The sequence below is a fragment of the Coptis chinensis genome, chromosome 6, assembly GCF_015680905.1.
Source record: "Coptis chinensis isolate HL-2020 chromosome 6, ASM1568090v1, whole genome shotgun sequence".
In the NCBI taxonomy this organism is placed as follows: domain Eukaryota; kingdom Viridiplantae; phylum Streptophyta; class Magnoliopsida; order Ranunculales; family Ranunculaceae; genus Coptis; species Coptis chinensis.
In genome coordinates this window covers 78496807-78521480 of record NC_141461.1, presented here as the reverse complement: position 1 = coordinate 78521480, position 24674 = coordinate 78496807, and the positions used below count along the sequence as shown (strand labels likewise).

Below are 24674 nucleotides of genomic sequence, written 5' to 3'. Positions count from 1 at the left end.
CCACATCAACATAGCCCTCAAAGTAAAGTACTCTCTTTTGAACATGTTATAAGCTGCCACCCCTTCTTTCCATAATTGTTGTAAATCATCAACTAGTGGTTGAAGAAATACATCAATGTTTTGACCCGGTGCCTTCAGCCCTGGTATTAATAATGACATCATATGGAACTCAGATTTCATGCACAAAGACAGAGGGAGATTCTAAGGAACTATGTAAACAGGCTAACAACTGTAACCAGTGGATTGAACTCCACATGGATTGAATCCATCAGTTGCAATCCCAAGCCAAACATTACGCCCTTCCTTAGCAAAGTCTGGCTAGTCATCTTTACATGTCTTCTACTGAAGTGAATTGATTGGGTGTCGCATATAATTCCAAAAAGGTGTCGCTCTATCGTGCCATGTCATTTCACGTGTTATCCATGGTATTGTGTACAACCTCTTGAGTCTTGGAATCAAAGGAAAATGTCTCAATACTTTTCTCGCCTCTTTTGTTTCTTTCTTCCCCATTTTCCCCTCCTTCACTTTGTATCTAGGTGTTTCACATTGAGGACATACCGTTAAGTCAGCTTCAGTCTTCCAATATAACATACAGTTATTTTTGCATGCATCTATACACTTGGCTTTCATTCCCAAATCTTTTAACATTGCCTTCATTACAGGATACTTTAAAGGCAACGTGTTTCCTTCCGGCAACCATTTTCTTAACATGGAACACAGTCACACTGTTTCCTAACCAATTATATTGCTTCTTCAAGTTTTGTAGGTCCACCATTGCAGAGAGAGTTGTTATAGGAGCCATGCATGAAGCTAGGGTATAATTTTTCTTCCGCTTTTTGTTTATATTCATTATACCTCTTACCCAAATCTGGTTCAAGAACATATGGTGGTTCCAAATCTCCACCCTCACTTTCATCGCCTCCATTCAAATCACCTGCTAGCCCTTCATGTATGCCATAAGCAACGACAACAAGATTCCCCATTCTGAGTCCTTTAGCCTCATCGTTTTCTTCTGCATCTCGGTCTACCATTCAATCCTTATATGGGTTCTCACCATGTAAAACCCATGCATGGTATGTTGATTCTATACCATGCAAAATCAAATGTTTTCTCACTATATCAAACAGAAACCTTTTCCTATTTCGGCACTTATTACAAGGGCAAGGACACGTGGTCGATGTAGGGTCCTTGTCACTAGCAAATTGAATAAAATCCGACACCCCTTACTTGTATACAATCCCAAATTTGTCAATTTCATTCATCCAATCCTTTGGAATTGGTTGAGACATACTGCAAAATAACTCCTTACACTACACCATTTAGAATAAAATAAAATCTACGCAAAATAGTTTAGAGGCAAAAGGATGGAAGTGACTTCGAGCTTGCAACATGACATATACAGACACAACTATTTACTAAACTTCATTATACCAAATCAGGGAATTCCTTCAATATGCAAGTCTAGTATAGGTATTAGTAGAGTATCATTTTTTTTTCGGTAGAAATATCGGCAAAGTATCAAAACACTAAGGTAAGTATACTCAATATTTCAATCCAGTCACCATAACAAATTTGACAAGGAAACACTAAAGAAAAATACAAACACTCGAGTTCACTCATGGCAATGACGACAAGATATTTGTCCAAATAATGACATGTAAGAAAAGATCTCTCAAAGTCAGTTTTAACACCATCGATTAGTTTACTTACCACAATCATTATACTTGAAAAAAAAACCATAGAGATAAAACAACGATAATAACATGTAGATAATAACCACAAAGATGCATTTCCACAAACAATCTAGAGACTCAAAAGAAGAGTTCAAACAGCATAGTATTCATATATTGAATAGTACTAATAGAGCATACCCATTACATGCCTGATTAAACCAACAAACTGAAACAGAGAACCAACAACTCCCAAAAACAATTATTTTTTATGCCTGATTGTTATGTAATTTATTTTTTCTTGGTTACAAAATTATTTGAGTGAGTTTCTAATGGGCTTTGAATTTTATATTGTATATTTCCAATCGTTTTTGGATGTGTTTTAAGGGGTTGTATTTTTGTGGCAAGTATGATGTGGTCTTTCGGCTCATGGCATGTTAAGGATTTCTTACGTTTTAATGTGATAGTTCTGTTTTTTTGATACGTAAACAAGTTTGAATAATCTTGTACAGTTAAAATAGATAAGTGTTCTTTTCATTGCACATCATGATATGGTTCCAATTTCGAAAGAGAGATCAACATTCCTTTGTATAATTGTATCTAATCATTCTTTCATGGGTTAATTAGACTAAAACCCCCCATTTTATATACATGTTTAGACTAAACCACCCCACCCCTCATTTTATGATTCCTTAGAGATAAACCCCCGTTCTGTTTTCTCCCCATCACACCAACGTCAATATTTTACTTAATACCCTAACTGCCCTTCCCCAACTTGAAATAAATCTAGCAACATTCATTCTGTTTCACACTCCCCTTTCTTTATAAATCTATCAATACATACTAACCAAACGCAAGTCCTTAATGCATAGCAACATAAAACCATCTACCACACCAGAAGCAAGAACCGAAGCAGATACATCATTCTAGATGGTGAGAAAATATAGATTCATTCCAAAATACGGTAGCATTTCACTGTGTAGTTGGCAAAAGAAAAGGATCAGATGCCTCCATAATCATTTCGCCTTTTAACTAAGATACATTAGTTTGCTAATTAATAGATTTTAAAAGTTTAGATTAATAACCAGATGCATAAGGATTTTGGTCCTGAAACTACACATGCACTTTACTTTTCAACAGAAAACAACTATCTAAACACCTAAATGCAAGTTATATTGTCCAAAAAGCAAGGCTAGCTGCTTAATTATCAGTCTAAGCAACTAGAAACAACCCACAAATTAGGAGTTCACCCTAAGTTCAAAAGATAATGGGTAATGCCAAGTTCGCAGAAAATAAACTAGGATAGAGTTCAAATTCATGCATGGGAGAAGCACCCTTAGGATCAGGAGATATATATCCCGAGAAGCCAAGTGTAGGAACCGTTATTTTGAGAATCAATATTTCTACAAACCGCGAGAACCACACGCAGCGGAATTAATGGGTTCTCACGATTTGGATAGAGAACATACCTTTTAGATCCAGTTTTGATAACTCTGAGAATCCAATCTTTATGAATCCGAATCAACAATCAACCCCTTGATCTTCTATTGTATTCCTTTAGAATAGATTGGACGTTGTGTGGACAACGATCTACCAATCCCCTTCTTTCTCACAAAGCTAGATCCAATTTTGGATCTATCTTTCCTTGCCTCTTTTTCTGTTTAGATGAATAGTGAATTTCGGCCAGAGAGAGATTATTCTATTTATAGGCTACAACAGGGACCATGAGGAGAAATTAGGGTTGGGCCTCCTGATGGGCTTGGGCTTCCCATGTTCGCCCCGAACACACGACCCAAGTCCGTCAACAAATGACTTAATCCACTAAAGGCCATTGTTGCACTACCGCCCTAATCCCAAATTACGTATCAGCGTTTATGGGCTCCATATTATATGCTCGTTGATCTCCCCGTGTTTAAGATATCGAATGTCCGTTGATTAAGTCAAGTTCGACAACTACATTAATCAACTTCTTATGTCCTTGAGTAGTACCACTCAACCTCATTGTCATGTCGAATAAATCCACCGTTGGGGTTTACATGACAATCTTTTGAGCTCCTCAAGGGGACATCATCAACCCGACTTCTTGTGGGACACGGATTCCTTCTATAATCAACAGCACACCTTACATACAATGTCATTACCCAATCCATCGAGTTTGTTGATTCACATATGAATCTCACTCATTGATGATTTAAAGCAATGTACAATGCATGTAAGTGCCCGTTATTATATCCGGATTAGGAGGATAAGCATCTATAATAACAGAGGCGTTTGTTCTCTTATATAGTCAGTATAAGGAGAAACAACCTCACTTGGTCCTGTTCAATACACACAAAGTGTACTAGTGTAATCCTATAGTCAAGATAGACTAATACCAGATTATACTAAAACCGTACTAATGGTTTGTCCAAATCCATCTAAGTTGTGAACGATTACTTATACTTTATAAGGTACTGATGATATGATCTTCTGTGTGTTCACACCATATCATCTACAACATAAAGTATTAGACACATGCATATAACTAATAACATATATAATATGCATAACATTTGCCCATATGATTCTCATTCAAAATATAAAGAATTAGAGTTAATACAAAAGTAATGTTTTTAGTATATAACACTATCACCAAGAGCCTTTAAAGAGACCAGTGCACCTGACGAGTGGAAGACCCATAGCCCCTGGAGTTTCTAAGTTCCACGTACTGCCTATCACCCTGCTGAGCTATCTCGAGCTCACCGGAGAAATGATTGTTCTATTTCCTAGGAACTGCCACCAACTTCATTGCCCTTAAAGCTCCACGAGTTGCTCGTGAAATTGGTCACTGCAGCACTGTGAGTTACTGTAGATTGAGCTGTGGATGTCCCTTCACCATTCACCAAATTATTGACAACAAGATTGGATGTGTGGCTTCGGGGTCCCCATGGGGAAAAAACATTTTCCTAGAATTAGGAGCTCAAAGTAAATCCAGTTGAACTTCACATTCTAGAATAAGCTAACTGTATAAAAAAAATTGCTTTTCTTTTGCAAAATCAGTTGCCAAGCATGAGTGTTTGCTAACTAAAAAACAATTTTGTTATTCTTCTAAACTAAATGTGTCTATTCTCGTAACCAATTTCGGTTGTCGAAGATGAACTAATTCATGACCATCGAAAGAACATGACGTCTACAATAACCGTTAAAATGTGGTGAAAACAATGAATAGTTCTCCTACGCCTTTGCACTAACAATAAGAAGAAATTTTGGTATATCTAGGCAGCAGAATTTACAGCAAACACAAAGTGGTAAACCTTTAATAACATTCAGTTCCAAACTTTTGTGTCGTAGCTTACACTAAACACAAGGCCCAAAATATTGACGTTGGTGTGATGGGGAGAAAACAAAATCTGGCATAAGCCCTACAATCATCCCCTTTGCAAAGAAAAACAATCAAACTAAAAGATAGAGAGCACGCACAAATGAAAATAAAAAATCATACCTTTTGCAGCGACTCAAATTGAACTTGATTTGAAAAAACGAGCAAAATCCCTCAGCAATTAATCCAACCAAGAAAGAATTAAGAGAGAGAGAGAGAGAGAGAGAGAGAGAGAGAGAGAGAGAGAGAGAGAGAGAGAGAGAGAGAGAGAGAGAGAGAAAGAAGTTAATTACCAAACCCTACATAATTGAAAGGAAGGGAAGGGAAGGCATACTTACAAGCGGCGACAGCAAATAACTTAAGAACGAAACAGATTTGAGAGAGATTGAAAGAAATTTGAGAGATATAAAGATAGTTTGTTTCCATAGTTAAAGAGTTGTGATACGTGAAACTCAAAGAGAGCGCAAGTTTTTAGCAGTTTCCCTCTATTTCCCAAATTTCTAATTTTTTTGTGTGTTTTTTTTAATGTTCACGGTTTGCCAGCGCATAAATTTCTTAAGAAAATTAAAACAAAACGTTAGAAATTAATTCAATTTTAATGGAAAATCATTGTAACAGTTTTTCATAATTGCTCACGGTATTAAAGTGAGAGGAACTCTCTTACGCTTAAAAAACGTTACTAATGAAAAAAAAGTGAACGTTACTAATATCCTATTTTGGTATAGTGTTCACATCTTATTATACTACTTTGATATTATTACTCTCTCTTAGTAAATCGTTTATCAACCTTAACGTGTATTCAAGTAGCTAACGTACAACTGGTGGCGAACACGACTACTCCTCTATATTACATGATTTAGAGAGTATGAAATCTAATGTTTTTCCTCCATATAAATCTACTATTTCCCATCTCTTTAATATTGTTTTTACAAGACACCCTAAACAAAGTAGCTGGGAAAACGGTGGTTGACAAAGCTACGGAATATGACAAAATGTCTAGGAGACAAAAAAAAAGATGGAGACAAAAAAATAAGGAGGTAGTCATTACTGGAGGTAATGTAGCTTTGACTAGTGATGGGAGTGGCAGTAGTGAAAACTCAGCTGGCCCTGTTCAAGTACCAACTACCGTGGTGCTTCCTACTAGTATGGATGATGGAGTACCTGGCATACCCGAAGACCCACCAGGTCTTGCTAGTAAGGAACCCTTGGTACCATCAGAGGCCAACCACCCTTTACAAGACAAAGTTGCTAGTCATGAGCAACCTAGTGAGCAAGCACCTATGGGATCAGAAATGGTTGTGTTTGAGGACCTACAAACGAACAATGTCGTAGGCACTCATAGCGAACTACTGAGCAATAGTAACCCATTTGAGGTTCTATCAAATGAGAATGAAGAACAATGTCAGGTGGCAGCAGAGGCCTCAGTAATGGCTCAGAGATGGGTAGATCAGGTGGAAGATAGTGCCATCATTACAGTGCCGGATGTGCCAAAAAAAAATCAAAAGAAAGAAAGCGGAAGTGTATCCTCCAGATTCGGCTTCACATCCTTCTACTAGGTCGCAAGGCCAGTTGTCTCAATCCCTTCTCCAATGAAGATCATATATTGGAACATAAAGGGTGCAAGAAAAGATAAAGGCATTGATCGACTAAAAGAACTCTTTCAGTTTCATAACATGGATTTAGTTTGTTTAGCTGAACCACTTATTAGACATCAGCTGGACTTCTTATCTACGAGAGGTATTAACAATAACTACCATGGGGTCTGTTTTCATAATGACAACCCGACCAGAATTGGTAACATTTGGGTTTTTTATAGAGTCGGCCTCCAAGTTACTCTCATCAGTTCCTCTGACTAGCAGATTACTATTCTAGCGGATGATGTGCTTGTATCTTTTGTCCATGCTAACTACTCTCTAGTGCACAGACAAAGGCTCTGGGATCAGCTTAAGCTTATGAATAACAACACTCCATGGCTTATAGCAGGAGATTTTAATGTGGTGCTCAGGTATGAAGAGATAAGAGGCACCAATTTTCCTAACAGAACCGCAATGCAGGAATTTAACTCTTTTGTTAACTCATGCAATCTCATTGAAGCAAATTTTGATGGATTAAAATTTTCTTGGTCGAATAACAAAAGAGGTCCTCTCAGGGTGTCTTCAAAACTAGATCGAGTTTTTTTCAAAGATGCGTGGAATCTAAAATATGTTGGTTGGAAGTCTTCTGTTGGAGCTAGGCAAGCGTCTGATCATGCCCCCCTCATTGGAGGCTCCCCAAGCATCCCCAAACCCACTAATGCTTCTTTCAGATTTCTCAAAGTATGGCTCACACACCCTTCTTTCATGGAATTAGTCACCCACAGCTGGAACCAATTTACCGACGCGGGTCCTTTATTGAGAGTAATGAGGAAGTTGCAGAGACTCAAGAAGGACATTAAGAAATGGAACTATGAGGTTTTTGGGAATGTGGACATCAACATTAGAAAAGCTCAGGAAGTGCTAATAAGTGTGCAAGTACTTGCCGAGGACACTGACAATGAAGTACTCGTCTCGCAAGCTATTCTTACGGAGGTCGAGTTGGACAATGCAAGGGAGAATTGAGCCAATGTTCTGAAATAGAAAAGTAGAATTCGAACAGATGAGGAGGGCGACAGAAACTCTGAATAGTTACATAACATTTACAGGCTTAGACAGGGAGTTGCGCTGATCACTGAACTTCAAACAGAGGAGGGGATTTCTCTTATGAACCAGGATCAGATTAAACAACACATTGTTGAGTTCTACCAAGACAAATTTAAAGCATCTCCAGTCACGCATGATGACTATCTGATGGGTCTAATTCCTAGACTCATAACTCAAGATGACAACTTTAACCTCTCCAAAACCCCTGATTACTTGGAGATTGAGAAAGCAGTCTTTTACATGAACTCAAATAGCTCCCCTAGTCCTGACGGCTTCCAAGGACATTTCTACACCAACTCCTGGAATATTATAAAGGTGGACATCTGTCTTGCAGTCCAATCTTTTTTCACCAGCAAGATCCTACCAAATATCCTTAACTCCAATTTTATCACTCTTATCCCTAAAGAGAGAAGTGCAAGTAAGCTCAGTCAATTCCGTCCCATTTGTATGAGGACTTTTCTCTTCAAGATAATCACTAGTTGATGCAAAGAAGACTGAATAGGATAGCGGATAGAATTATAACAAAAGAACAAGTGGGCTTCTGAACTTATGAATGAACTTGAATTCAAAAGAAATGGGGGTAACATTGCTATGAAGATTGACATTTCACAGGCTTATGACACCATGTCGTGGGATTTTCTCTTCAAAGTATTAGCTGCCTTGGGTTTCTCACAGGGGTGGATACAGTGTCTTCACACTATCTTTCACTCTGCACAAATTTCAATGATGGTGAATGGTGGCCTAGTTGGCTTTTTCCATATGGAAAGAGGCCTAAAGCAGGGCGACCCCCTATCTCCCCTGTTGTTTGCCTTGCCTGAAGATGTTCTGAGTAGAGGCTTGACTTATCTCACTTCAAATAGCATAATCAAGCCTATGGTGTCTCCGAGAAGGTTCCCAGTCCCTAGTCATTTATTGTTTGCGGATGATATTATCATTTTTGCAAATGGTCATATTGCAGGGATTCAACACCTCAACTCACTCCTAGAACGATATCAAGCTGCGTCAGGTCAGTTCATGAACAAAGCTAAATACAAGATCTTTTTTGGTGTTTTCTCTCAACTCAGGAAGGTCAGAACTCTTCGAGAGCTAAATATTTCGGAGGGATCATTATCGGAAAAATATCTTGATGTCCCTTTGACACAAGGTAGAGTTACTAAGTCTATTGTCTATCTTGTTCTGGATAGCATTAAGAAAAAGCTTTCGAGTTGGAAGGGGCGTATGCTATCTTTTCAAGGAAGGAGTGTTCTGATTAAGGTTGTAATTAGCAGCATTCCCATTTACAATATGTCCATATACAAATGGCCATCTCTTATGATCAAGGAAGCAGAAACATGGATTAGAAATTTTCTATGGACTGGAGATGCATAAAAAGAGAGCAACGACGGTTAGCTGGGAAAAGGTCTGCAAGCCTTACGATGAAGGTGGTTTTGGTATTAGGAGATTGAAAGACATCAATAAATCCATGTTGATGAAGCTAGCCTGGAAATTCCTAAGTGAAGATGATGATTTTGCGAAGTTCATACAACACAAGTATAAGAACAGCAGGGGTGACCTTATTAAGTACCACAAAAGGTCTTCAGTTTGGGGAGGCATCAAAGAAGCACTCACTGAGATACTACCTCGATCGCAATGGGTGGTGGGTAATGGAGAAAAGATAGACTTATGGAGAGACAATTGGCTGCAATCTATTTTAAGCCTTAGCTCTCATAATCTAAGGGGATGCACTGCCAAGGTGAGCTCGCTCTTGATTAATAATGACTTGGTCATTCCAAATCCTCTCTCTTCTCTCCTTGACATTGCTGGTCTAAGTACAATGGGAGTTCTTAGAGATCTCTCACAACCTCTAGACTACTTGGTATGGTGCCCCGATCTCAAGGGAATTTTCTCGTGCAAATCAGCGCATGAGACTATCATGAACCATAGAACCAAAATTGGTTGGCATAAATAGGTGTGGAATTCCTATATACACTTGAGAGTTGCTGCTACTACCTGGAAGACTCTCAAGGGATGTGCAGCTACAGATGATGTCATTCAAAGAAAGGGTGTCCACCTAATGTCAATATGCAGATTGTGTAGGCAACATGGTGAAACGCTGGAGCATATTTTATGGGAGTGTCAATTCTCAGACCCTTTGGAAGTGGACTGCAAGTAGATTTGAAGTTCGTCAGACCCTTACTTCTTTCTCAGATGCTTATAAACTGGCGAAAATGTGGAGTCTAAGACTCAAGCACCTATGGACTGCCGCTCTCATTGGTAGTATGATAGAGATATGGAAGCACAGAAACCGAATCAATTTTGAGGGCAAAAAGGCGAATCTGGATGAATGTAAGCTTTTGATTCAATACGACATTTTCACCACTGCGCATCTTTCTAAGGCAAGTAACAACTCTTCTTTTAGGGATGTGGCTACTCTTAGAGCATGGAATCTAACCAATAGACCAAGGGCAGCCCCCACCACTAAACAGTGTACTTGGGTACCACCAGAACGAGATTTTATGAAGCTAAATACTGATGGTGCGGCTTTTGGCAATCCAGGGCCCTCGGGGATTGACGTTACTTTTAGAGACTTTGAAGGGTCTTTTAAACTGTCTCTATGCCCAAATATTGGGAATTGATCAAATTTTAGAGCTGAATGCTTAGCTATCCTAGAGGGTATTAAACTAGCAATAAGGAAGGGATGGGTAATGTTAAGGATATAAGCGGACTCGGAGCAGGCAATCAAAGCTTTTTGCAATGATAGTCTACCATAGGAGCTGCAACTGCGATGGAGAAACTGCTGCACTATGCTTCAGGTTTTCACTTTCACATCGACTTTTAGAGAAGCCAATTTCTCGGCAAATGCAATTGCAAAAGCTGGAGTGGCTCTGCAGCCTAATGAAAAGCTAATCTATGAGGGCAAACCACTATGGTTACTACACTGGGAGTTACCTTTTCAGCAGTTTTTTAGATTCTAATCTTTGTACATATTCGAAATCATATAATATGGTTTTGGATACACTGAGCTTGATCATGGTGGGACATTTTAGTCTATACCACACAATTTTGTAACTTTTCCCGTCTTTAATATATTTTCTACTTACCAAGCAAAAAAAAAAACGTGTTAAAAATATATATTACCATCCCTCACCATGTGACATGAAGAAGTATTGTTCGTGTGAAGAAGTGAGAGCTGCTGCGTTGATTGGTTTTTGGCTGATGAGCCTACTTTGCCCTAAAAAAAAGAAATATTTTTGTTGTATTTTATGTATAAAAGAAAATTGTCATTCCAATATTATTGTGCTTTACCATGTTGGATTTTTCTTTTTCGTATTATTTGGAGTGAAAACTGAGTTTCATCTTTACCATGTTTAATTTAATTAGGCACCTAGTCGATAACTGAAGCTAGTTCTAAACAGTCTTGGGTATGAAAGGGTGTTTGAATTGTACCATTAGCTTTCCCACATTAGGCTTTTGCTAGTTGATATGGTGTCATTTATGTTCTTGTTTGAATATTGTGTCATCCTAATTCGTGACATATGAAGGTGGCAGGTCCGCAGTCCCAGGGTGACATAAGGAAAGGAAACCGGATGGCATAGAATCAGGTCCGCGGTACCCTGAAAGAAGATGGGCATTTAGGGATAAAGGACATGGACGGGCCTTTGGGCCAAGCCGGATGCAGAACAAGGGAGTCGGGACGGGAAGCACTGTAGCAAAAGCCGCGGAACCCTAAAAGACAGCTGGAAAACCGTAGGATCGGAGTTGAACGAGGGAAGGCGAGAAGAAGTGGGAGAGAAGAAAGATGAAAAAGAAGAAAAGAGACGAAGCGACTAGTGAGATTGAGTGTTGTAATATCGGTTGACACAAATACAACAACGCAGATTCTTCTAGTATTTATTTGTATTATGTGGTGTTGAATTGATTATAGAAAGGACAGCTGTTTGTTATGGAAGTGCTGCCAGAAGATGTGGTGTTTACGATTTTACTTTGGCTACCGGTGGCATCTCTTTTACGATTCAAGTCTGTGTGCAAATCATGGTGCTCTTTAATCGAAAGCTCCCCTTTTATCACCCAGCATCTTGCCATTCTCAAGGATAACAATAATAATGATGACCATCAACTTATCATTTTGGATCCCTCTCAATGTGATGACACACCTTGTTACTCACTTAGATTCTCCTTACTCTCTGGTACTGGTGACAACTATAAAGTACCCAAAGTCTTAGATTTACCCCACCATTTTGACAATGCTCTTGAGTCCCCAAAAATCATTGCTTCTTGTAACGGCATAATTTGTCTTCAACCCGACCTTTCCCAGAATGTTTCATTGTGGAACCCTGCTTTGAGAGAATTCCGAATTCTTCCGAAACCATCAGTCCCTCCTGAATTGGTTCCTGACAGCGGGCTGGGCTTCTATTTTGGTTTTGGTTATGATGCTAAAACCAACGATTACAAAGTTGTGAAAGTTATTTTTCTGAATCTGATGACATGTCGAGTTGATCTTTACAGCTTAAGTACGGATTCTTGGAGACCTATTGACACTGTAGTACCTTTCCCTTATGTATTCTCACATCCTAAAGCACCGTTACGGAATGGAATTTATTGTTGGTTGGGAGAAGATGAATCAGAACGACATGCAATTCTTTCATTCGACTTTACCACTGAGGTGTTTAAAACTATGACAGTGCCGGATGTTTACGGGGATGTTCACGGTGTTGATTCCCCTGCTTATTTGAGGTTGGCCTTGTTAAGAGAAAACCTTGCTTGCATTGAGTGGGTGTTTTATTCAAATGATCCGTACATATGGCACTGTAAAATATGGGTGTTGAATGAATATGATGTAATGGAGTCTTGGACGAAACTATATACAATAGAGTTGGAGCTTTTTGCTTATCCGTGTGCAGTTTTGATGAATGGGAAGATAATTGGGTATGGGAGTAATGAAGGACGTTTGTGCTTTTGGGATCTTGTTATCCAAGAATTAAAGTATTTCCCATTGGATCCGGTAAGTTTTGTAACCGAGGTTGTTGTCTACAACGCGACCCTACTTTCAATCAAAAGCACAGTTCGTGCAGCTAATAAGGTGAGTTCCGTGGTAAGTTTCTAAATCATTTCTTTAAACTCTTTGTTTTTTTTTTTTTTTTAATTAATAAAATGGGCTTGATTTCTAGATAAAATTCTCTGTTTATTTAGACATTAACCAATATCCCATCATGAGTTTCTTGTACTTTATGCTGTCTTGTCTGTGAAGAAAAAAACATGGATGAATAAGAACACGTTCTACTTTTCATTCCATAACTTATTAGTTGTCTTCTAATTGCTAACAAAGGTGGCTGGTGGAAAATGTTTTGTGTACAAGATCAAAGGAAGCTCTTTGGAGTGCAAAACGGGAATTGGTGTGAACTAATTCTAAATCAGTTCATACCTGGTAACAGAAAAGGCAAAACACTCTCAGGCGGATTTGTAGAATCCAGAATGATTGTGTTTTATCTATTTTGAGTTGATTTTTTTGAGTCCTCATCAAGGATTTTCCAGTTTCCTCCCTTCTTGGGTATCTTTCCTATTAGACATTTCTTCTCTTTGATCTAACTTTTTCTGGCTTTCAAAACCTTCTAATTTCCCAAATCCACTATATGCTCTTATGTGTTTGATGGTGTACATAGCTTCCGCTTAATCCTTTCAGAGTTCTCATCTTAATATCTTGAGATTTTGGAATTGTGTAGGACTTGACGGAAAATCAGCTGTCAGCTATTGATTTGGCTTTGCTCAAGCAAGGTATTTGTTTGTCCTTTAGATCTGCTTGTCATTTTACTTGTCTGTCATATGTTTATAAAATATTAACGTTTTCTTTGCTTTGTTTTATTTCTGTTTCTAACATCAAGTTTGGCTTAGTATATGATGTATACGAAGGCGGAAGCAACTTCGAATCAATAACACAAATGAATAAGAATCGATAAACACCCAAAAGCTAGGGTTTTAAGGAAAAACGAAATTCCTTTAATTGAATCTCTCAATTAAACAATCAATCAATAAACAAAAACAACCGAGTTGGGTGGAATGCCTTCTCAAGAAGGGCAGGTTGATTTTGTTTAGTCTATTTACCCAATGAGGCTTCCAAGCCTATTTATAATAAGACCCTACTTCTAATTCTAATTATAGTCCTAATAGGAAACTACTACTAACATAACAAATAAAATTATAAACTAACTAAACCAAACTAAATACTATTAATTCCATGCCCATGCATCCGTATATATCTTTGTTTTTTCTTTTCTTAGACTTATGTCGGTTCCAAACATAGGATTTGTCTTTAGGTATTTTTTGGGCTGATCGTCTTGTTTGGCTTGGTTTTACTTTGATGAAGTTGTTGTATTTTTCTAAAATTGTGTGTGTTAGGTTTTGTATGTTTGAACCTATATTGTGCAGTCAAAACGACCAAATCGGGTCAGCACTCTGATATAGTCAAGGAGTTATTAGGAAACATTTTGTCTTGGGGAATCTCTTTGCTAGAAAGGAACTGTATCTTTTATATACGAGGGAGCCAGGTACTGTGGTCATAATGGGTACTCTTGGTTTAGTTAGGCATTTTAAAGTTCTCCTTGTTCGGCTTCTGTTTCGTCCCTTGGGTTAGTCATGTGTTGCTGCTGGACGTATTTCTGCTTTGTGGGATAATTTAATTTTTGTGTGTAAATGATGTCATATATGGACTATATTCAGTAGTATTTTAATTCCTGTGTTTAGGGTTAGATATATTAGCGCCAGTTATTGTTTTGATGTACTCATTCGGTAGTTTGTTGTTTGGTCTGTGTCTATCTAGTTGGTCTATTTTAGGTTTTGTTGTTTAGTTTCCTTTTCTTATTCCCTTTTTTGGTATTCTAGCTTAGGAATCCAGAGATGGAATATTATATATTTATATTATATAGTGGTTTGGGTGTTGATTGGACTTCCCTCATTGCATTTAGAGTCTACTTATGTCATTTCTTACTCCAGGGACATGTCATTTCCTTGCTTCTGTAGATAGACCAGAGTAAGACTTTGTGAGATATTTGTACAGTGGGCACTTCACTGTTTTGATCACTATCTTTCGTGATGAGAGTTTGACAGCTTTAATCATTGCCTTACGTTGTGAGAGTTGTTTAGATCGAGACCACCCCTTTTAGCTTTGCAAAGAAAGTTATAGCTGCATAGAGTGGGATAACATGTTTTAAGGCAAAGATAGAGGCGTTGGAAGTGAAGCCCCATCACGACTTTCTTTCGGACCGCGACTAGTGTTTGGCACTAGGTTTAGAAGTAAGCAATGGTCTCCTTTGCGAGCAACTGATTAAGATGAGATGAACATTGAGCATGTTCTCAGGCATAAAATGCTTTCCTTTCCCCTTATAGGACATATGTACCAATGTCATACGCGAATCATTTTTTTGCTTCTCCAGTACAAGTGATGTTTGAGAACTCTGGAAATGTAAGTAGTTTTAGTCACATTGTTATTTGTTGGTAGTCCTGGATGACAGAAGTAGCTTAGTAATGGCTGATTATGGACATGTTGATTTGGCTGTAAACTGTGTTAAGAATAAGCAGAAGATTGACAAGTGAGGGAGGCGCTTGGCTTGGTTTAAGCTGAGCAGTCAAATGTCCTAGGCAGTGCAACACTGCCTATGCTTATGTGGGACTAGTCAGCTAGCACACCCAAAAAGTATGACCTGCACCCACCCTTGTATGTGAGTATGTGACATATATGCCTAGATGACTTACTATTTACTAAATCGATGAAGTGCACATAAATATAGAGATATCGCAAAAATAAGCTTAGATACTCAGGCATCTTCTTCAGCAGCCAAAATCTTCCTCAAGCTACAACACAACATTGTTGGCCAAAATCTTATGGAGATTAACCAAAATCTGCCTCAAAAGTCTAATATGCTAGATTCCCGCCTAGGCTCTAAGCTCTAGGCTCAATCTTAGGCCTAGAATTGCCTTACCTGTCATTGACTGCTGAAAAGTATAGTTTGGGAAGGTGGATCAAGAGCATCAAGAGTTATCACAGTTTTTGGTAATAAAACAGAGTGTGCCTGTGTGCCTCTTAGCACTGCTCTTGGTCTTCCTTCCCCAAAATCTTATGAAATGGTTGGTCTTCCCAAGCTGGAAGGATGAAGAAGTTTGAGTCAGGTTTGGAAAAGCTTTGTCTGGGTCGCTGCTGGTCCAAAGCTACGTAACATCCGTTGTATTCAACATATATCACATCTGATCTGAGCTTGTTAGTTGAACAGGTTTCAGCCTTTCAGGTTGAAAGCAAATTCAATGTCAGTTACCACGTCATCTCAATAAATTCGACTTGACCCTGTGCCAAGTGATGTAACGAGTGGTTGTATTTCACATTTATGTCCCTAGATCCCGACAGTTAGATAAAGCTCCATCTATCATTTGCCCTTGAATCGCTACTCAAACAACACCTGGTTTTAGTCCCTTAAAGTCACCTCACACAACGCCTTCTTATATGTATGGGCATGTTATGTCAAATAAGACGGTGACATTCTCCCTCAAATTACATAAGCACCTCTCCATGGTTTGCATCTCAGTGCCGTTCTGGATTTTACTTTGCTTTGTTTTGACTCCATCTGCATGTGCTAGAGTGATTTTACTTGGTTATCCAAAATGAAAAAGTTATTCTACTTGCGATTTTAGATGCTGTAATTTGTATATGTTTATCAATTATTTCACTCAATCTGATTGTGGCCTGTTCTGCAGGTTGAAGATGTAATGATGATGGGCGATGTTATGAAAAATTGGGCTTCGATCAAATCCCACAGAGATGTGCTTCCTCATGTGTTATTTGTATTTATCAACTTGTATACAAATCTTGTAGTGATGGAATGACCTTTGAACATGGGTGGCTAAATAATAAGTAAGTACGCGGAAGCAGTCCCTTAAACTTCAAGAGTAACCATGCATATAACCTACTAGAGAGCTAAACAGATGAGCATCCCTCCTGCGCTTACAGTGCCAACTTTATTTTAGCCACAGGAGAGTGCGCTAACCACCTAAAGGGTATGCGTGGGTTTGGTTTTGTATCCTAAATGTGTTGCTTCCTTTTTTGACGATTCTGAAAGAAATAATTATTTTAGCCATTCTGGTAGAAAACGTTTAGTGTTTTAGTTTTAGACATCAGTAATACGTTGTTCATGGTTATTGTAGTTAAAACGTTGTACAGGGTTGCCCTGTATTGTTAGTTGCAACATCCAGGTATTCAATTATCAGATGATCAGGAATTATTAATTTAATTTGCTAATATTGATCACAACAGTACACTACTATGGGCATATTCATTATCGTGTGACTTAATTCTTATTTATTTAGAGATAAAATAAGGGTTTTCATAAAAGCACCACTTAATTTACCAAAGACTGCGAACACCCAAAGCAAACCAATTTAGAATTAAATCTTCTTATTTTATGAAAACCACTTGAAAATTTAATAGGCCCTACTTAAGATTTTTAATGTTTTTATAAAAAAAAAATGTTTAATTTTGATTAGTTTAGTTTTATCTTACATTCAATTGAATCAATGTTCCTTTTTAATGTTGACAAATTTAAAATTTTAATCATTTTTCATAAAATTGAACGAATTGGTATATTCAAATGCATAAAAGTTTTGCTTTGATTTCAACTGTAATAATGTGGAGAAAAGATTATGGCTGATTTGATTCGTAAACTATTATTAGACTTATTTGTTTTCATGTTGGGATTCCATCAAACTTGGATAAATTTTATAATTCAATCAATTTTTTTTTAAATGAAATAAAAAAATCAGTAAGTATCTTCAATTAGTAATAAATCAATCAATATATTAAGTATCTATATCTTAATATTAAAACTCCCACAAGGGGTATTTTTCTAGCTCTCTTAAAATTCCACGTCATCAACTCCTATTAAAACGGGTGGAAATTCTTTTTCTATTGAAAAGATAAATTCTAGCACTTTTAATTAAAATGAGAATCCTACTCCTATTATAATGGGAATTCTTCTCCTATTACAAAAAAATCTAACACTTCTACAATGGGAATCTTTCTCCTATTAAAAACGGGAATCATACTTCTAAATTAAAACGAGATCTCAACCCCAATTAAAAAATAGGTTTTTAAAACTTAATTAAAACAATATGTTGATAAATTAAAATGGATTTTTAAGACTTGATTAAAACAATTTGTTAGGAAATTAAAACATATTATACGACGGAAACAAAAATCACTTAGGAAATTTATATATGTATAATTATGATTTAAAAAGTGTCAATGCGTATGCACGAGTTTACTTTCTAGTTAATATTAAAGCTCCTACAGGGGGTATTTTTCTAGCTCTCTTAAAATTCCACGTCATCAACTTCTATTAAAACGGAAATTTCTCTCCTATATTGAAAAGGGAAATTCTAGCATTTCTAATTAAAACGGGAATCCTTCTCCTATTGAAAATGGGAATCACACTTTTAAATTAAAACAGGATCCCTCCCCCAATTAAAAAACGGGTTTTTAAAACTTAATTAAAACAATTGTTGAGAAATTAAAATGGGTTTTTAAGACTTGATTAAAACAATTTGTAAGGAAATTAAAACGAATTAGCGTCGAAAACAGGAATCGTGATTTGTTAGAAAATTTCTTTATGTATAGTTATGATTGTTGAGCAAGTTTTTAAAAGAGTCACTGCGTATGCGCGGGTCTACTTTCTAGCTAATATTAAAGCTTCCACAAGGGGTATTTTTCTAGCTTTCTTAAAATTTCACATCATCAACTCCTATTAAAACGGGAATTCCTCTCTTAATGAAAAGAGAAATTCTAGCACTTCTAATTAAAACATGAATCCTTCTCCTATTAAAAACTATTAAAAACGAGAATCACATTTCTAAATTAAGAGCATCTTTAGCAGTGATATCAACCTTGCATCAAAACACCAAATTCTTGAGAATTTGGTGTTTTTTCAATTTCAGCAGTACTACATGTTGATGAAAACACAAAAAAAACACCAAACCAAACACCAAATCGACCAATATTTGGTTCCAGGTTTGATGTTGTATCAAATCACTCACGCGGTTTGAGAAACACCGCTCGGTTTTGGCAAACCCGTGTGGGCTTGGGCTGCTAAATGGGCTTCTATGGCGCGGTTTTGGCAAAACCGCATGGGCTTGGGCTTCAATGGACGTGGTTTTGCCAAAACTGCGTGCGTTTTTTCTGAAAATTAGAACTGTGGTGCATAGAACTTGAAAAATTATGAGTTGTGCATAGAAATTAAGAAATTAACAATTGTGCAATTGAAGAAATTAAGAATTGTAATTCAAAATCGAAAAACTTAAAGAAATTAAAAACCTATGATTATGATTATGATTATGCAGTCCAAAATCTATGATTATGATATAATCATATAATATCTAAAATAATCCAAAACCTATCATATTACATCAAATTTATTTAGTTATCTTCTTACGCCCTTTACCACTCGATCCCTCTCCTCTCTCTATTTGGACGTTCCGAAGTCGCTCCTCTAAGCTCCTAATCCGGGATCGATGATCTTCTCCTCAAGCGGAGGGTTAACTACTTCACCTGAAGTTCCTCATATCCCCGATGTTCTTTGCGTGTACACTTGTTGCATATCCTCATACGCTTTCGAAGTCTCATCATAATGACGCTTGGATTGCCGATATATGTCCGAGAATATGCCTCCTCTCTTTCTTGGCTATAATGATACAGGGCAGTCCTCATCCCATCAAACATGAGAACCTCGGTTCTCATATCTTTCCCAACCTCACCTGAAAATCCAAGAAAATACAATTAGTGTGAGTACATATTATATATATAATAATGAAGAAGATAAATAAAATAATTAAACTCACCATGGTATACTGATCAATATGCGGCTCTAACTCAGAGAAACGAGCATGAGGCACCTCAGGAATGGAAATATAAGTAGGCTCCCCATCAGGTCCACACACGGCAAACATCTGAGGATTACCGCGCATTACCACGAGGCGGCCGATATGCATTCAGAGGTTGTGGGTTGTAAACAAGCTGTGGCGGATGAGGAATACGTAGCTCACGTCTCATCCCTTCCAGGCCCACAAACTCGAAGTTGCTAACCCGACCAACAGGAGGCAACAACGGACCCATGGAAACACGGTTCCACCATCTATAATACCGACGCCAGCCCGCTTCAACAACAAAAAGAAGACGATCCGCCAAGGACCACCACCGGCATGAACTTCATGAACTTGAATTCTACCCCACGACTTTGCATCACTAACATCTGGCATGGGAGCACATGGAACTCCATATCGTCCAGTCATCTGCCTCCAACATCCGCCGCCACAAGATTAAACCCGACAAATACGTCGACAAAAACAAGTTCGCGGACGTGACAACACACAAGCATGTTGCGGTACCGGATCGTCAAAAGCAGTAGACAAACGCCAAGGTCTCCACTCAATAGATGACAATGATCTAATATCAATCTGAGCACGAGCCATACAGATATTATTCCGAATCTGCCCTCTGTTATAAGTCAAGTGAGGCCCTGACCAACTAGCAAATCTAGGGTGAGTATCAGCAATCATGTCTATGTTAGGACAAAGACATCGAAAGTACTCATAAAACCAAATCTCTAAAAGTCCCGTGAATCCTGCAATTTGAGGACTTCTACTTCCGAATGTCTTTGAAGCTTTATCTAACGCCGATATCAATGTGGCATATACTGAGCTACCCAGGTCATAATCCCTCATAGTATGCAAATCAGATACATAAGCATAATATCCCAGTCGTACCGTAGAATGACCATTAGGAAACAAAACATGCCCAATAAAAAACATCAAAAAAGCCCTAACATACTGATCAACACCCTCACTACCCGGTAGAACAGTCAAAGCTAACTCCGCTCATGTATCAAGATGCAAGAGGGGTTCCATATATGCAGTCTTAATATGAGATAGCTTAATCCCAGAAGAATCATAAGCATTCGCACCCAAACGAGGAAAACTCACAAGCATACTATCCATATTCTCATAATGTGTATGAAAAGGTATCGGTTGGCCTATACCGATACTCAACCCAGAAATCATAGTGAAGTCTAGTGGTGTGAACCCTAACTCCGCACAAAGAAAATGAAATGTATGAGTTCTACTCCACCATCTTTCTACTAAAGCTATGACCACTGCCCAATCAGCCTTCTCATAATCCGTATCAATCAAAATACCCAAAGGTGTATACAAAATAATATCTCTAATATGTACAAACTCATCCAAACTCCTAATAACCTTCCACCACTCTCTAACACCAAGTAAAGCCGATCTAACTCGGTAGTCAACAAAATGCTGATATTATAAAAAAAAAAATGTGTATAAGATAAATAATTAATTGGTCCAACTCAACTAATTAATATTCAAAATATTTAATCAAAACTAATTAATTACTTGAGTATTAGTCACTGCACTCGACACGTGTTTTGTATCACGTGTAGAAGACACAACTTCCATATCAAGTGCTTCTCCAGGTGTAAATTGCCAATCGAAGTCGTTTATTTGATACTCCAGTACGTACGGATGTCTATCAGTCGGCGCGACATCCTCGGGTTCTTCTCCCCCACTGTCTTCTCCCCCATCACCAATGTCATGTGTGTACTGCCAATTATCATCGTCGAAAGGTTCAAAGGGATCCATATAAAATTTCAAGAGTTTAGGTAGGTTTTTGTTTTTTTTTAACTAAGGAGAGGGTTTTATGATTGTGAGAAGAGGTGAAAATGACTGAACCGCGCGGCTTTGAAGCTGCTTATATAGAAGTAGCACGTGGTGTTCAGAACACCGCGCGGTTTTGGCAAAACCGCGTGGGCTTGGGCTGTCGATTTAGGCAATAAGCTTAGCATGCGCTGTTTTGGCAAAACCGCGTAGTTGCTTGGTGTTTTTTTGATGTTACTCCTGAAGTTGCTTGGTGTTTTTTTGGTTTGGTGTTTTTTTGGTTCAAAATTTTGGTGTTTTTTTGGTTGCACTGCTAAAGATGCTCTAAAATGGGATCTCTCTCCCAATTAAAACACAGGTTTTTAAAACTTAATTAAAACAATTTGTTGAGAAATTAAAACAGGTTTTTAAGACTTGATTAAAACAATTCCTATTAAAAACGGAAATCACACTTCTAAATTACAACGGGTTTTTAAAACTTAATTAAACCAATTTGTTGATAAATTAAAACGGGTTTTAAAACTTGATTAAACCAATTTGTTAGGATATTAAAACGGGTTAGCGATGAAAATATTAATCACGATTTGTTAGAAAAATTCTATATGTATAGTTATGAGCTGTAAAACTTAATTAAAACAAAATTGTTGAGAAATGAAAACTGGTTTTTAATACTTGATTAAAACAATTTATTAGGAAATTAAAACAGGTTAGCAATGAAAACAGGAATCACTATTTGTTAGAAAATTTATATATGTATAGTTATAATTGCTGAGCAAATTTTTAAAAGAGTCGGTGCGTATATGATAAGCATCCAAAACTGTAATATAAAACCCCGTAGAAACATAACATTTTGGTTAATTATATGTTTAATAATCATGAATTAATTGTATTTTCGTATTTCTACAGGTTTTCGCGATGAACGTAAAAATGAAGATAAAGCCAGTATTTAAGCACGGAATAGTGTGTCTACATGAAGTATTCTGATTTAGCTCATGCAAAGCTCTACGAAGCTTGACCAAAGATCGGGACTCAAACAAGACAATTCCAGGTCAGAATAGGGTTAACGTACAAAAAAAACATCGAACTTCCGACAAACATATATTCTGAACCTGGACTCTAACTCTGGCAAGTGAACCATCAGAACGATCAGTGCAACAAGCTCTATCTAATGCCAGATTTTGCAAAAATCGACTTTCGGACACGCCACTGGATAGATCACGTAGGCCCACTATGCAGACCCATAGACTTGGTTGCTCATGACCAAACTTATATGTCAAGCTATCATCATGTGTTTTCAAAGTCAAGTTGCAATAAAACTATGAAAGACTTTTGTGTGCACAAAGTCTTGATTAGTTGGATGGTAAGAGTTGTAATTAGATGTGCCAAAAGTCTTGATTGGGGAAAAAAATCAAAAGGGGCATTAAATGAGATGGTTGATATTCACGTGGGGTAAGGAAAGAAAGAAAACTCTCTTATGCTTAAGACGGTTAGGGAGTCTTCATAGACAATGACACCTCATTAGGAAATGTTTTACTTACTCTATTATAGAACTTAGTTGTGTTCCATTTTTTTGGTTTCAAGCAAATTTCTATTTTCCTTTTCTTACTTTCTAGTTTTTGTAATTTCAAGTTATAATATATTTCAACTCCACACTACTAATAAAATCTCTTAATTGTAAATTATAATATTCTATTCTCTTTTATAATTCTTTGAATTAAATCTCTACATATTCTAAGGATCATGAGCTAAAACCCTCTCTAGTGGAGGGTTAATGACGCTCATGTGAAGATCAAACTCTGGTTGAAGAGATCTGGATCATTGCTTAGGAACTTAGGTTGTATTTAACATCCTGTCACAAAATGACAATGATCATCCAAGATTGGAATCTAGAGCTCCAGTGGTTGCGTGCGCGACCCAGATGGCGCTAGGGCTAGTTGCACGCATGACCCTTTGGTGCATCTAGGTTCTGAAATTTGAGCGGCTGGTGTAGAATAGAAGCAGGGATTGAAAAGGTATTTTAGAGATGAAATATCATTTCAATCTCTCATACTAGCAAGATGGGCTTCGAGATAGGTTCGTGTTGTTAGGGATCGACGTCTTAACTTGTTTTAGGTTTGTCAAAATAACCACCAATCAAATCCTTTTCACAAGTTCCCTAGTGTGGTAAATTCCAATAAATTGCGAACATGTATTCTAGTATTTAGGAGTGAAAAGAAATTAACCCTTGCTCAAAGTGTATTCCAACGTGCATGTGAGAAAGGTACTTGAATGAGTCGCATTTGAGTGTATGTACAATTTAAACAACATATACATACGAAAGGCCGAATAGTATATACACGGGTCTACTTTCTAGTTTTATGAATATTTCTTGTTTGATTTTGAATATTAGTAAATATCATAAAAGAAAATTTGTGTTTTGATTATTAATAAAGTCTAAAGTTAGTATACGCAGGCGGTACATGTGCGTTGCATCAAGGCGGTACATGTACGCAGGCGGACCACTTATTTCAAATTTAAAGGGCTACAAAGAGAATATATTCTACTTCAATGCAAGGACCAAAATATCACTGATATTTCTGAAATATCACTAATATATTTCGGTTTTTGAGATATCTGATATGGATATATTTTGACACATTTTGTATATGATATATATCGGATTTTCAATATGGTCGTAGTTCATACTATACCATGTACTCTTTTGCTAATACATTGGGTAGTCAAGTAAGTTATTAATCAGCCGAGCAAACAAACGTGCATGTTACTGCTCGTAACAACTTAACTACATTAATTTTACACAACCTTACTCGAGTGCAAAAATAATTATGACAAACAAAGTACACTCAGATTTCAGAAATCAATGCAATAAACACGGATTCAGCCTGCAGTACTTTGGGTTGGGGTCGGATTCGTAACGTCCAAAACAGATGGATAAGATTTGGGATTTTTGGCCCAATATATCGTTTTCTTATGAACTTCCCGCAAATGTTGCAATTTTGTTGTTAAGCGTGAATTCTACGGCCCATCGAAATTTTTTCATTTGCCTTCAAGTCTTCAACATATCTTTGTAGCACCTGAAAAATAGACTAGGGATTATATGCAGTATCTCTTGGTGTCAGAAAGGCATAGTTATGGCAACTAGCTGTTGTGTGTTGCTGTGTTGTTTTACATACTACTATGGCTACCAGTGCGTCTCTCTTGGGATTCAAGTCAATGTGCAAATCAAGATAATACTGATAATCATTTCATCATTTTGGATGCTAATAATTTAATGGACATTAACGTTCC

General features: G+C 37.4%; 2 protein-coding genes across 3 annotated transcripts; both read left to right on the top strand.

The window, feature by feature from the left end:
- Positions 1-9787: 9787 nt before the first annotated feature.
- LOC147494643 (uncharacterized) lies at positions 9788-10321 on the top strand. Its single transcript, XM_086568193.1, has one exon. The coding sequence runs from the start codon at positions 9788-9790 to the stop codon at positions 10319-10321; it is 534 nt and encodes a 177-aa protein (XP_086424319.1).
- Positions 10322-11290: 969 nt separating this feature from the next.
- LOC147494642 (putative F-box/kelch-repeat protein At1g12870) lies at positions 11291-16977 on the top strand. Of its 2 annotated transcripts, none has more exons than XM_086569165.1 (3): positions 11291-12765; positions 13406-13457; positions 16425-16977. In XM_086569165.1, the coding sequence occupies exons 1-3, from the start codon at positions 11629-11631 to the stop codon at positions 16427-16429; spliced, it is 1194 nt and encodes a 397-aa protein (XP_086425291.1). In that variant the 5' UTR covers positions 11291-11628; the 3' UTR covers positions 16430-16977. The 2 variants fall into 2 exon arrangements, with proteins under 2 accessions (XP_086425291.1, XP_086425290.1); XM_086569164.1 differs by having other exon boundaries at positions 11297-12777.
- Positions 16978-24674: the final 7697 nt, after the last annotated feature.